General features: G+C 48.0%; 1 protein-coding gene across 4 annotated transcripts in view; it reads left to right on the top strand.

Annotated features, from left to right (window-relative positions):
- The window catches only part of LOC127608548 (roundabout homolog 1-like), a 121,242-nt gene that overhangs the window by 29,423 nt on the left and 77,111 nt on the right, over window positions 1-14,708 (top strand). For 2 of the 4 annotated variants that reach the window (XM_052077668.1, XM_052077669.1), the window contains exon 3: window positions 4,241-4,330. The exons of 1 other annotated variant lie outside the window; for it this stretch is intronic. In XM_052077668.1, the coding sequence (XP_051933628.1) occupies window positions 4,241-4,330 (90 nt within the window). Of the gene's footprint in view, window positions 1-4,240; window positions 4,331-12,054; window positions 12,730-14,708 lie in introns of those variants that run through there. One more of the 4 variants, XM_052077671.1, reaches the window with a different exon arrangement.

Here is a 14,708-nt window from a genome sequence, read left to right as displayed (position 1 = left end):
TGATGGATGAGGCGGATTACGAACTGAGCGTCCGACGGACTGGGCTCGGGAAGCCGCGGGAAGGTGGCCGCGCGCCTCCCGCGCTTCCGTCCAAGTGTGCGAAACCTCACGTGACGGTGCCAGAAACGTCGGCCCGAGTCATCGGCTTAGTGTCAACCGCTATTGTGAACATTTTTCATCGGAGTTAATTGAAGAGGCGGGAATGGAGATATTAAAAAAAAGAAAACATGTCGTTGTGAATGTAGGCTAGACAAAACGTTGACGCTTCTGGCGGGAAAAATAACGTTGCGGTTTCTTTGACGCCATTGTTGCAAAGAATCCAAAGTAGATTGTCACATTTTTATGCTTCCCTTTGACAGAATGAGTTCACTTTGTTTGTCTGCGAGCGACTTTATTCATTTCATCCCGTCGTACTTCTGACACGTCGTTTTATCTTTCCTCGAGGTTGACACCGCAAATGGCCGCAATGGCAGACGTCGGCCGGGCCCCGTCGACGCAATCGTGCTCAATGCGTTTCCTTTCTTTGCCATTTAAAAAAAAAAATCAAAATAAAAAATAGTGAGTAGACGGAATGCCACCCAGGTGAATATGCACAGCGAAACCGATGGGATGCTTGGGGTGTGTAGATCTGTTTATTATTTTGTATAACGTCCCAATTACTTAGCCATTCTAACCCGCTGTTATGCCACCCGTCCACAAGGTGTCGCAGGAGCTCGGTTGTTGATTAGCAAACACGAGGAAGCCTGTAACACGTTCTTGGTGCTGCTGAGTAAAAACCACTTTCAAGCTCATCAGGCCTGGTCTCTTCATATCAAAACTAAAGGGTGCAGACGGCCAAATCTTTTTGGCTTTTTCCGTCTACACTCCTCGCGATTGATTTGAGCCCAATCTGCTGCTCTACTCATATTTGACGCAGTCATATTGATCCTGGAAGATGAAAGCTACTTGCGCCTTTTTTTCCCAATACTGTTGGCAACGATTTAAGATTTAATTGCCCGCTAAAAGTTGGATTGCAGCCCCTAAGCTTGTCACCATTTTTTTTTGGGGGGGGGGGTCAAAATTGAGTAAATGGGGCTTTTCACCAATGTCTCTTGACGCTATTTTTCCTCCAAGTGAATTAAGAGAGGCGGCCCGGTAGTCCAGTGGTTAGCACGTGGGCTTCACAGTGCAGAGTTACCGGGTTCGATTCCAGCTCGGGCCTCCCTGTGTGGAGTTTGCACGTTCTCCCCGGGCCTGCGTGGGTTTTCTCCGGGTGCTCCGGTTTCCTCCCACATTCCAAAAACATGCGTGGCAGGCTGATTGGACGCTCTAAATTGTCCCTAGGTGTGAGTGTGCGTGCGAATGGTTGTTCGTCTTTGTGTGCCCTGCGATTGGCTGGCGACCGATTCAGGGTGTCCCCCGCCTACTGCCTGAAGACGGCTGGGATAGGCTCCAGCACCCCCCGCGACCCTAGTGAGGATCAAGCGGCTCGGAAGATGAATGAATGAATGAATGAATGAATTAAGAGAAAGCAGAAATGGAAAGTTCAATTAGGGCCAGTGATCCAAATCGAAGAGACGGTTTGCTGCGACTCGGACGTCGTTTGCAAAGGAAAGACGTCGGCTGCCTGTGGAGGACGGCTCCTGACCAACAACTCATGTGTTGCTCAAGTTCCCGTAAATTACAGGAATGCAAAAGTCTCGCTCTGGCAGCTGCAAAACGTTTCCAACGAATGACAAAATGTTTTGATTTTTGATTTTTTTGCCAGTCCCGAAGTGGATTGAGGCACGTTTGCGTCAAGAGCACGTGCGCCTCGTTAAAAAGGAGCCAGCGTCTCTGTAGTTTGTCTTTGGGCTTTTTTTCCAAGCCTTCCTCACTTGACTCCACACTTATTGATTTATTCGTTTGGGTTCTTCTCTTGCTTTTCTGCTGCAATACTCGACCACCTTTTCCGAATTCAGCACACTTGCATTTTTTAGCCCGCCCCGATACTTTTACGGAGAATTTAGTCCTGAAACGCTTCCGCATTTTCTTCATGTTAAGATTTCCGGCTCGGGTTCGCGTTTCATTCCCCCCCGACGGTGGTTCCAAGTCGAATTCCAAGCTTGGCTTGGGCTTTCGTTAGCATTTTTCAAAGCAGCAACCTTATTTAGCAACTATTCATCACCGTTGGAAACGCGGCGCGGGAAGCCAGCCGATCGTGAAAAGCCATTTCTGCTCGGCGGGACGTAAAGGATCGTGTCAAGAACACAAAATGAAATACGGAGCGTAATAAAGACGCGAGGGATGCCGGGGTCTTTACCGTACTCGCGTCGATGCGAAACGTCAAATGAATAATTGAAGCCGGCGACGTAAAAAGCGAGAAGAATTACATTTTTAATCCATGTTGGCGGGAAGCCCGCGCGTTTTATGAATAAATTGTGTCGATGTAATATTTACTTTTGCACGACGTGACTCGAGTTTCATTGTTCAACTGGGAACAGACGCGCGGTTTCAATGAGGAATCTTGGCTCTTTTTATGGGCGCGTTTATTGTGAATCGGGTTTCAAACGAGGGTCGGGCATCTGAAGAAGGCTTCTCATCTCCGTGTGATGCTTTAATCCAGCTTCAAAGTCGGATTTCGGACCTGCGTGAGGGTCCAATGCGGGGCAATGAATTAGTCAAATATTGTAACTGCACCGCGTCTTCGTGTTCATTTATGAGTTTGAGCACGTTGAACAAAGTCATCTTACGTATCGCTTCAATCCGGGGCCGTCTCCTTAACAACTCGGTGTGGGTACATTGGGAGGGAGAGAAAAAACTCTTTTTTTTAAAAAAAAGTACAAAAGTGAGAGACTGCTTGGGCTTCAAGGATGAAGTCATGAAGACGTTGCACCGCTCTTGTTCTATTTTGGGTTGTGACAAGCGCGAAAACAAAGCCTGTCGGTGTCGTATTCCGACGGCTGCTGCTGCTGCTGCTGCTTTTATCTCCTCTTTCATCCCCATTTCCAGTGTGTGTGTGAGTGTGTGCATCTTTCGTCAAAGCTTCGACAAAATAAGTATTTTATGAAGGGTTTAGAATCACTTTGTTTACTATTTTGCAGAAGAATGACAATGACTTCCTGTTTGTCAAATCCAACCTTTGCTAGTTGGAAACCAAGCGTTTCTCTTGCCAAATAGTGAGTCGCCAAGACAAGTCAACACGACAACGTGGACAGTCTGGCACTCCCTCTTGTGGTAAGAGAGAGAATCGCAAAGCAATCTCCAGCCGTTGTTTTTTTATTTTATTTTTTTATTTATGCGCACACTGTGAGGAAGAAGAAGTCAAGCTGACGGTAACAAGCCGCCAACGCAGTACGGAGGACAACTTTGATCCAAGTCTAACTTGCCAAACGCCATCTGGAAGTCAGCCATTGTGCCGCGACAGGCTGCAACAATTGGACAACTTCAAAATAAATTCGCGCCTACCATCCATGCGTAGGTGCGCTTTTATTTTGAAGTTGTTCATAAATGTCGTACCGTGATGCCGCCTCACCCCCCTCCCTTCCCGCCCTCGCCTCCATCTGCCCCAAGGCCCCCTCACCAGTTCCCCGTGCTAACTGCCACCTTGCACAATAGAAATAAACAGGAGGAGGAGAGCAAGTCTCCGCCCTTGTGGTCACACTTGGCCGCGTCGAGCGCTCCCCGGCGAAATTTGCCGTCTGGCCGCCCGTTGTCTATCGCGAGTCATGCCCGACCTCACCCAGGAGACAAATACTCGGGACAGATTGACGCTGGGTGAGGTGCAAAAGGCCAGTGCTGAGGGGTGGACGAGGGGGCGTTAGCTCCAACGGTCCCTGAAATGAACCCGTCTTGACCCACAAAGAGATTTAGCACGGCTGCGTCTGATTGGTCCCGCCCTCGCGCGCTGTCTGTCACTCTCAAGATGACACAAAAGTCACCACTAATCAGCAATTAATGGCGCCTAATTGGATTTGCATCAAGCCTGTGTGTGTGTGTGTGGGGGGGGGGGGGGTTGTCAATCATGGTGAGTGTCAGTCTGCACCCCTCTGCCCCCTTTATGTGGCCACTTATTGATAGACTGGACTGTCGTCACACTCACTTGGGCGTCAAGCAGCGACACAACGACATGGCCGCCGCTCAGATTTCCTTTGGAGATTGACCGGGATGGACAATTGGCAAGGATGGAGCCTGTGTTTGCTGTGGGCCTGCGCGGCGGGCAGTGGGCGCGGCGCGCCAGCGGCGTCTGGCTTCTCAGTCCCTGTGGTGTTATTGTTGACAGAGACGGTGGTGGCGCGGGACGGCCTGAGCGAGGCTCCGACGGCGGCTCCCACCGCGGGACGCGGCGAAGACAACTCTTTGGGCTACACAGGTACGGGATGCTACGCTTTGACGTCCGTCGTACTCATCGCCGTCATTTGTTGGACAAAATATCACCTTTTTTTTTTGTCCAGCTAGACCATTGTCGTAGGAAACAAAGGAACAAAAACGGTCTTTGGAAGTTGCCATTGTGTTGCGAAATTAAGGGCGGCTTTAAATTGGGCAAAGTCTGCCTGATGTTTGTTTGGCTAGCGGAGAGTCGCTGGTAACGGACGGCTAGCTTATCGCGGTGGACCCCTCCCCCGTGCCCTTCCACCCCCATTTCAAGGTCAGCCGACGCTAATTTTGGCAATGTAGAAATTGAGTGTCAACTTCATCTGCATGTCCCCTAAAACCATCAAAAATGTCCGGGAGAGGTGGCTAAAAATATGAGGGGGGTGGGGGTGAAGCAAATCTCAAGCCGATCAAAAACAGCGGGAATCGTTGACGGTAATAAAGAAAAGGCCAAAGAGAAAAAAGCCGGAAACCTCGGCGCGCCGATTGATTCCCATCTGACTGTGAGCACCCTATTTTATCTTTAGTAGACTCGAACCTCGGGTTGGGTTTCGAAATGAGGATTTCAAATCGGTTTCCAAACGATGGTTGTCGTATTTCATGAGAGTTTTGGGTCTTGTAAACAAAGGTCGGGGCTTCCAGCTTGAGCTTTCCCACTCGGGTCAAAATCAGCTCGCGTGTGGCATCAAATATCCTCGGACGGCGGCGGGAGTCTGTCACTGGAAGAAAAGGGGGGCCGTGGGTGAGGGCGGGACGGGGGGGGGGGGGGGGGTCATAAATCTGAGCAGCGCCCGCTCTGCCGACTGGCCGCGCGCTGTGAGGTCAGCACCGGCCGATATCCCATCGCTCATGTTTATTACGCTCATCGCAGTGACGGTTTGTTTTGGCAGCTGCGCGGACAGAGAAAGGAAAAAAACCGAAAGAAAGTCAAAATGAAGGAAAGAGGGGACGAGGCATGCTTGGGGGGGGGAATGGGGGGGGGCTGTCGCTCCCGTCAAGGTGCCGACTCCAAGAGCACAAAACCTCGTTTCTGGGAAGTTTCCGAAGTACTGTCACTCCCCCGTCATCAGACCTGGGCCAACTTGTCGTGCCAGCCGGGCTTTAAGCCATTGCAAAGTTTGTTGAGTGGGAAAAAGCAGCTGTGAAATACTTTGGATCGCTCCCTTGATGCTAAAAGGGAGCAGGAAGACGTTAGTTTTGCCATCGCAACCTTTCGCGTGGCTGAACCGAGCATCTCGGAAAACATCACAATGCCCCAGAGTTCTCTTAGCATGTTAGCATGTTAGCATCCAAACCAGCGTTGGGGTTTTAGCTTCAAACCCGGTTCAGCTTTTGAAGTCAGGTTCCAAAGTAGAGTTGCAAGCCTGCATGAGAGCTCCGAATCAGAGGGGGGTGGGGGGTGGGGGGTCGAGTTCAAGTGAGTGTTCACGTCGTACTGCCAGCATGTGACATGGCGGATTACGGTTTGTTTTGTTGAAATGTCTCCACTGACGCTAAACAGATGCTAATGTGAGGCCGCCGGCAAAAACGGAGAGCGGCGCACACAAACCCCGTTTTGCATACGCGTCAATAGGGATGGACCAGTCGGGCGCCAAGACGGGATTTCTTTTTCAGGCATCGGGTACTCGTGGAGGCCGCCGATACAAGACACCGATACTGAAGGCAAAAAAAAAAAAAAATGACAAATCCGCCATCGACTAAATCCTCTTTGACAATAGACACATCAGTCAATCATCAGCTGCCTAAGTTAAACTGGATTTTTTTTTGTTGTCACTGGGTGAAAGGAGATGTTTGACTTCCAAAGTAGCAGAGGTATCAGTCATGGTATCGCTCACAAAAAAATTATAAAAAATTTCCAAAGAAATAAAAAATGTGAAAGGATGAAATGCCTTGAAAGCAAAGCACCGAATGACTTTTCCGGTTCCAATTCTGCTCTGTTTTTGAGAGCTTTTTTGGTGGCCATCGCTATTAGAAAACAAGCACAACATCCATATTTTCTTTGCTCCGCATCACCCCGATCAATTCGTTCTAAACGCGGTCGACGTTGGCCACTTAATTACATGCAAATATCACCGAGCCAGCGTCAGGACGCATTTGCAACGTGAAGAGGTGACCCCCATTTTTCCTTCAGGTAGAGGCTGCCTGGGCGTGCGATGGGAGATGATTTGTTGCCTCTTTTAGCGGCGGCCCTCGCCCAGAGAAATGCAATCTACCTTTTGCCAAGGTCGTCCGCCGTCTCCTCCCCATCCCGAATGAATGTACGCCTCGCCGTCACTCCTCGCGCCGCCGCCATACCAGACCGACGCGAAAAAGGGAGGGGAGGCGTCAAGGCCGCGCGTGTAAATCACACAGCGTTCCGACGCCAAGTTGTCCGAGGAAACGCCTTCGTATGTGCGCGGGGGTGCATTTGCCGTGGGGAGAGTGAGAAGCGAGGCCTGCTGTCTGCTGCCGTCATTCTTTTTCAGCCGAGTACATTTTTGAGGGCCATTTTGAGGGCTTTCGCATCATCATCGGGGGGGGGGGGGGGTCTGGTTCATGCATAAGGTGACACTCCCCAGTTGGCTGTTTTCTGGAGAAAATTCTCACGACCCACAAAGTAGGTCTTGTGGAGCCGCCGCTGAAAAGACATTTGAGCTTGCGGAGCCCATTTGGGCCAAGACACTTGGCCCAATTGTCACAGATTTCACAAATCGGCAGTCGGGCAGCCTCCAATGCCACTTTGGCTTATGAACACATTTGGTGGGCATGTCTCACATGAGCAGATCCACAAAAAAACCTCAGAAATTCTGGCGTTTTGGTCGGAAGCGGCCATTTTGGGGTGATTTGGGCCATTTCCACATTTTGCCCAAATGCTTGCGAAGGTGAATAGCCCAAACCTGCTCCACTTGGGCCAGGCACGTCTCCCACAGGTAGACCCGCAAAGACGTTTGAAAACCCCACGCGAGGAAAGCAACTGCTTCCAAAGCAGTCATTTGCGGCAACTGAGTCACCGAGAACTGCTACGAAATTTGAGCCACGTGCACCAGATACACGATACTCGATCGCAAGGAATTTGACTTTCCATGATTTGCCCAATCATGAAAAGGAAGTCATAAAAGCACATCCTTACCCAGAGCCAAAATGTTTGGTGGTCCAAATGCTTTGGTGGTCCAAACTTCAAATTATTGTCTGGCTTTGAGGAGCCACACAATCCCCAAGGTGCTTTTGAGCAGATAAGCGGCAAGTCAAAGGAATTGTCCGCGATGGGCCTCTTTCATTGCTCATTTGTAACGTTTTGCAGGTGACTCAGCGGGGAAGCCGCGGGGCCATTGGTGGCCCCCGTCCATCCATTTATTCCGTGTCCAAATCCTCGGTTTGAAAGATGTCTCGACTCAAATCGCCGTTAGCGGAGATTTGAAAGTCTTGCTAGTTTGAAGTCAGCCAATCTGCTTTTTAATGGACTTGCCTGAAAGAAGAGGACCCGCGACAAGAGATGGGGGGCGGGCGGGGGGGGGATCTCTTTTTCTGCGATCACAAAATGGAGCCGCCGTGCTTCGCTCACTCACGCGCCATTTAAGTTGGTCTCGGTGAAGTTCCTCAACTCACTTCAGCACTGAGATGCCGTCAGATGGCGCCCAAGCAATGGGGAGGGGGGCAGGGGGGGACAACTGTAATGCGAGTCCTTGAGCGTATTTATTCGATGACGTTTTTTTTTCTCCTTATTTCTGCTTTCATGTCGCAAATGTGTTTCATGAGCCCCCCCCGCCCGCTCCCCCCAATGTCTTCATCTTCTGTTTGCTTGTGTCGGAACAAGGGCATCTTTGTTGTTTTGCCCTTCCGTTGCCCGTTTGAGCAAGAATGGAACGAATAGCATCTAATCGTCTTAGTTGCTAAGGGAATGCGATGCGAGCTTCTTTTCCTTCAGCCCCAAGGAGGCCCGGACGGGTTTTGAGTCGCAAGCTAACGGGAGCTAACAGCATCGCCCAATTGTGTCACATGGATAGAAACATCCCAAGAAAAGATGGAACCCGCCCCCCCACCCCTAAAAAAGACCCAACAACAACAACAACTAAAGGGAGTGTTACGGCCTCATTGAGGGATGCGATGGGGAGATTTAAAAGTGGGGGCGGGGGAGTGCAGACTCTCCCATGGCACATTGTGTTGAGGGATGTCCTCATTAAGATGCCGGCAAACTTTGAGGGGAAACATTGTCGGGCATTTGCGGATCGGCGCAAGGACAGCCGCGCGGAACATTTGCCAGACTTGACCAAATCTGCTTGATTTTGGCAGACATGGAGCCGACGTACGGGTAGATGAGGACCATGCAGATTTTACTCTTGCTGTTAGCCGCCGCGCTAGTCATGTCGGCGCTGCCCAGAGAAAACCGGCGCGGGGGTCTTCGTCGCTCCTCCGCTTTACACAAGTGCAAAGGGCTCGCTGGAAACTCTGGACGGTACCGCGCTTCCTCCCGACGTTCGCGCGGGAAAGCGCCAACGTGTCCTTACAGTAAGTGGCGAGCGTCGACGTTTGATTTCGCGAGCCTCGGAAGTCAAAATATGTTCTTTGCGCGACTTATGGAATGAACGACAAGCGCTGGCTAAACAGAAAAACCAATTATATATATATTTGTCAATAAATCATTCGCCTTCAAATGGCCTTCCACAGTCTTGTTGATACTGTATATAAATTTAGGTTTCATAAAAGCAAAAAATAAAATAAAGTGGCGCCCGTCACAGTTCTGCTGGTCGTTTTTATTTTTTTTTTAAGCCTAATTTTCTCTGCTTTTTAGTCTGAAACCGGAGTTTTTGGTGAAACTGAGCCTTGTTCCACTCTTGCTGACTAGAAAATGGAAAGAAGGGGCCGACTCTTCCATTTGGCGGGTTCACAATCTTCTCTGGGTTCTTATTAGAACGTGAAGATGGCGAAACACTCTCCCACCCCGCTAGCAATGCATTTCGAAATGTTTTTTTTCCCCTCTCATAGACGAGCGGTTTCCCTGTCAGAGCAGTTCGGACAAGCGCCGCTAGAGGTCGCTGCGTGGTCACAAATGTGCAGCTGCTAACAAGAGCCGCAACTCTTTTTGCCCCTGAGTGAGGGAGGCAGAGACTTTCCTTATTCTGTTTCATGCCAGTCATAACTTCGCCCCCTCCCCTTTCACGCCTATATCATCTTTTAATGCGTCACTATGAATTATTAACGAGCTGGAGGAGGGAGCTTGTGTTTTAAGGTTTTTTTTTTTTTTTGCTTCATCAAAAGTGCCTCAGAAATAACAGACCGGAGGCTAGACTGCTGCTAACAGGGTTCATGCAAACCGATGAGGAAAAGTCGCGTCATATTTAATCAAAGTGTTCATTCTTAAACCCGCCTTTGTCCTTTTATTTAAATGATGAGACAACGTGGTTGGAAAAAAAACCACCATCACTTTATTGGATTTTGAATTGTTAGATGTATTTATTCATGAGTTCTGCTCCTTCAATTTTCCTTGCAGCTAGCTTGTTTCAGTACATTTGTGCACAGCCTCGTTTGACCAGTTTGATTCTTATTTGTCCGTGAATATGCGTATATATTTCTATTTGTGTATCTCTGTCCGTCTGTCTGTCCATCAATCATCTTTCTACCTGTCCATCTGCCATCTATTATTTAACGTTTAAAGCAGCTAATGCGCTACCAAGCTTTATCGCTACATATCTTTAATAGCTACCTCCCTATACTGTATAGCTTCAACCATCTATCTGCCTGCCTGTCTGTCTATCTATCTTTCAAGCCGCTAATGAGCTACGTAGCTTTATCGTGACCAATCTCAATAGCTTCAACTTTCTCTCTCTTTCTCTAGTTCAGTTAACCACTTCCCGCCTGGAAAAATTTTAGCAAGGATTGTGCAAGTTGACACGCATGATTTACTTTTGCGGGCCGCGGGTGAGATCTGGTCCCTGGGCCAAGAGTTTGACACCTTTGCTCAAATGTTAGAGCTAACATTTGAGCTAACCAACCTAGTAAGAAGCATTAATCTTTTACCTAGCATGCGAGCAGCCAAGTTTTATTCATAGAGAGAGAGTGTGGTCCACCTCACAGTGTAGAGGTTCAAGGTTTGATTCCAGCTCTGATCTTCCTGTGTGGAATTAGTTTGAAGCTTTATTAGCTTTAAGAGATGAAGAAATTCAAGCCGTGAACTCTTGATAACGCACAGCTGTGAACTTCAGGTCATGAAACACCACATCAAATAGTTGAAACGGAGAAAATACATTTGCAAAGCTGTGATCAGGGCAAAGATGCCCCATTTGAAGAATCTACATGACAAGAATCAGTTTCGATGAACATTTTTGTTGACCAAATCGATATTTCTTCATAATGTCGGCGACTCAAGCATTGATCTGCGATTCAGGAAATGTCAACGAATTGGATGAAGTTTTGACTCGTACTTGACGTGTCATTTGTGTGCCTTTAGTACAGCAACGCGTGCATTTTGAGCAGTACAATTTCTTTTTTGGTCCTGTTGGTGTTTTTTATGTAATACTAGACATACCCCCCCCCCACTCCCCGCAAAAAAGAAATGTTTTTGAAGCTGCTGAAAAATGACTGGGAATATTAATACCCCGAGAGAGCAAACATTGCGCTTCGGGAAGCCATTACATAATAAGCGCGTAGTTTGAAAAAAACAGCAGCTTATCGTTTTCGTCCCAGTGGCACCGCCATGTTGGGAAAAACACACACAAATCATCGGGATAAAACGAAACTTTTGCGTGTGTTTCTGTTAAGGAATTATTCCGCTAGAAGTAGTAGTAGAACATTGTTGAATTTCATCTTGGTATGAGAACTATTGACACTAGTCTCTCTCCTGAACATCTGCTGAAGTAGTTAAAAAGGATGTACTTTGAAGTTTAGAGCCCATCTCCCTTTGGTTAATTAACAGCCCCCCAAGGGTTTTTATTGCCTCCACTTCCTCATAAAAGTCCCTGAAGGCTCTCAAGTGCCCTCAAAGAGGAACCCTAATCTCAAGATCTGTGACCAGCAGCAGTGGTCTATACTTTGTCATCATATCAAGATCGAACTTTGCTTGATCTTCCTTATTTCTGCTTTTTACTTGGTTATGGTGTTGTTCCTTCCTGTTTGTTCAGACACTGAAAGAAACAATGTACAAATGCGGTTGAAGGTATTTCCTGCTCAATGTTATTACAATCAACTTTAGTGCCCTCGACCCCCACCACTTCTGGGGCCCCCCTCCGCGGGACATGTTTTAGAGGAGCTGTTATCTCCGGTATCTTTGTTCCTGCCATCGCACCAAATGGGGGGTAGTGGTGGTCTGGTCTCACCTCACCGCTCCTGGCTTCCTCCGGCCACACCGGGTCAGATGACATGTTACTTTCTTTGTTTCGGGATTTGCATGGGAGGCGTACCTCCACGCCTCTCATTATCATATTGTCTCTATATAATCTCATGTATGTGTTTCTTCGGGGCTTCCTGATGAAATCTGAGACTCACAGGAGCCCGAATCGATTCGTGTTGCGTTGCGATAAACTGAAGAAAAGACTACGTGGTGTTGGGTCTTCTTCCACCTTATAGAGAGATAAAAGAATCTGTAACCAAGGAAGGGCCAAGAGCAAATTGACAGCTCCCATTCCTCAACAGTTTCCAGACGGGAAGTGGTTACATTTCCACATTGGGGAAACATCTCCATGAAGCAGCGGCGGCAGCAGCAGCAGGAGGAGGAGGAGGAGGAGGAGGAGGGGGAGGACTGGGGGTGGAGTGTGGGGGTGTTGGTGTGTTCACGGACACAGCCATTGCTGCTTTTCCCCCTGACTAGTCAGGCAGCGATTTGCTGCGCTGCTGCGTGTTCTTTTTCTTCTTCTTCTTCTGCTGCTGCTGCTCTCTTCCCAAGCCTCGGGATGTAAAAAGAAAAGAAAACCCCCAAAAATTGGGATGGAAAAGTTGCGGTGACTGCGTTGGATTTCCTCCTACCTCGTTTTTGTTTTCTGTGCGTGTGTTGCCGGTGGAGACGCGGAAGGGAGTAAGGACGGCGGTGCCTCGGAAAGTTCCCCCAACTCCGGTGACACAACGTCGGACTGGAATAATGTGATTTGACAGCAAGGAAGTTATCGCGTTTTTCTCATTTTCTTTTCGACCTTTATTTTTTACCCCCCTCCTTCCCCTTTTCTTGTTGTTGTTTCCGCCCCTCTGCCAAATGGTTTGAATGAAGTTTTTGACACGCATGCGGCGGCGACATCGGGATGCTTCAACACTTTTTTGCTTCAATTCGACGCGTTTCTCGGCAAGAGGACGCGCATTGACGTCCGTACAGCCCCCCCCCTTCCCCCCTCTTTGGAATTACTTTGGATTACTTCTGCAAAGGCACCGAGAGGCGTTGAATGATGTCTTGTACCGGATTTGTGTTGCTCTTCGGAATTGTCCAAGTGTGCTCAGGTGAGTGCAAAGCGGCTTGCTTGCTTTCGTTCGGATCGTTTCTAACTCACGACATCGCCGGTGTAGTCAGCGCTCACTAATGCCAACTTCTATGTTTTGTCATTTTTTCCCTTTTTTTTTAAAGAAGAGGTGAATGTTGGAACGTAATTTGAGCTTTTTTTTTCCAGAAGTGAAATCACCGTGACTGCAATGAGGCGTACAAGCCGCATAGAATTTTTTTTTAAAAATGGTGGAAATCAATTATTATTTCTTGATTCAGGTGCGAAATTAAGATTTTAACTTGTTTTGATGAACGTTTGGTTGAAAAAAAAAAACAAGTTCCGTGTTAAAATTTCACTTCATGTTTTCCATTGCAATAAAGCACTCCAGAAGCTCTGAAAAGTCAATGACAGGCGCTCTAATTACGCCGATATTTACATTAATTTTAATTAACTGCTTCAGAACCCAAAGTGCCCCAAAACCTAGGAAGTCGAGCACATTATTATTGATTCCTGACTGATTTGTCGTTTGTCACTTGGAAAATGTGAAGGCAAAGGAATCTGAAGCACATTTACGTGACCGTAAAGTAGTTGAAGTCACGTGCGCGCGCCAACGGACGAGCCCCCTCACTCAGCATGGTTTGATATTTTTTAATTTTTTTTTTTGCTGAGCTCACTGCTTTATTTCCTTTTTGGCCTTATCGAGTGACACGGTTCCTAATCCAGACGTTGTATTTCCTCTCTGACCAGTTTATAAAAGGAAAAATGCAGCAGGCTGTAACACAACTAAGGTAGTGGATGGGGGGGGGGGGGGGGGTTGGTTTGGCTCTCTGGCCTTTTGTCCTCCTGCGCCGGCTTATTATCTTCTTCCTCTCGGGCCGTCACATGAATGTCTTTATGGAGCTTGCGGAGCATGATATCCAAGCTTTTTCCAGGCTTTTCCAGGTCACTTGCCACCCTATTTAAAGACATTAGTGCAAGTGTGTCCTGAGTAGGGTGTTTTTTTTTTTTGTGGTATCTTGTCTAAAGGCTTTGTCTGTTCTCAGATTGGATTCGCCCCCCCCCCCCATTAAAAAAAGCAGCTGCTTCTCCATAAGTCCTTGTTTGAGGTGGTTTATCAGTGCAGATGCAACAGGAAATGATGCAACCACTTACCTAAACAGGAAGTCGCGGTGAGCAGGGAGCGCACGGTGCCGTGTCCCGTTTGGGACTGTGAGAAAGTGGATGGAGATGGAGCGAGTACTCGAGTACTCGACGAGGACAAAGTGGCCGAGATGCGCAAGTGCAGTGGATTAAGGGCCACGATGTGGCCTTGGATGCTCATTGGAGGCTTGGGAACTTGATTCTACTCTGCCAGGTCTGTTCTGGATCCGATTGAATTTAGGGTTGCAAATTTAGGGTTTGTAGCCGGGGGGCTTCCGAGCCACAGTGAGGATTTCAAATGGGGCTTTCAAGTACTGATCGGTCAGGTCATTGTGAAGGATGCCGATACCAGTCAGCGATACTTATAAAATAAAATAAAGAATCTGACATGGAGTAAGGCCCGTAAGTTTCTAATTTGGGTCAGTACCCAAGCTTAGAGTGTGGAATTATAACTTCAAACCAGGGTTAGCGTTTCAAACTTTCAAAGTAGGGCTGGTGTTCCAAATTTAGCTTTCAAGCATTGACGTTTTGGGATGCGGCTTTTTTAGGATTTCAAATTAAGCTTCGTAGCCAGACTTTCTCTTTGAAGTTTGGAGTTGGAAGACGGACGGCTTTGTAAAGGGTGTGTTCTGTACCACTTTTATTCAGTCTGATACCAGTACAAGAACTCAATTCTTGAGTCGTCACTGATACCGATCCCACTACTACTTTTGATACATAAGGTACTCGGCCATCTCGAGTTTGGAGTTTGAAGCTTTGTTGTTGTGGTTTCAATCTGTAGGCCAACTTTTGGCTTTCAAATGACAATTTGACAAGTTGCCATATCGGCCCGGAGAGCCACAAGCCGCCCTTTGCCAC

Source organism: Hippocampus zosterae, chromosome 10, assembly GCF_025434085.1.
Source record: "Hippocampus zosterae strain Florida chromosome 10, ASM2543408v3, whole genome shotgun sequence".
Taxonomy (NCBI): Eukaryota; Metazoa; Chordata; class Actinopteri; order Syngnathiformes; family Syngnathidae; genus Hippocampus; species Hippocampus zosterae.
The sequence above is the reverse complement of the archived record's forward strand: the minus strand, read 5'-3'. Positions and strand labels throughout refer to the sequence as shown.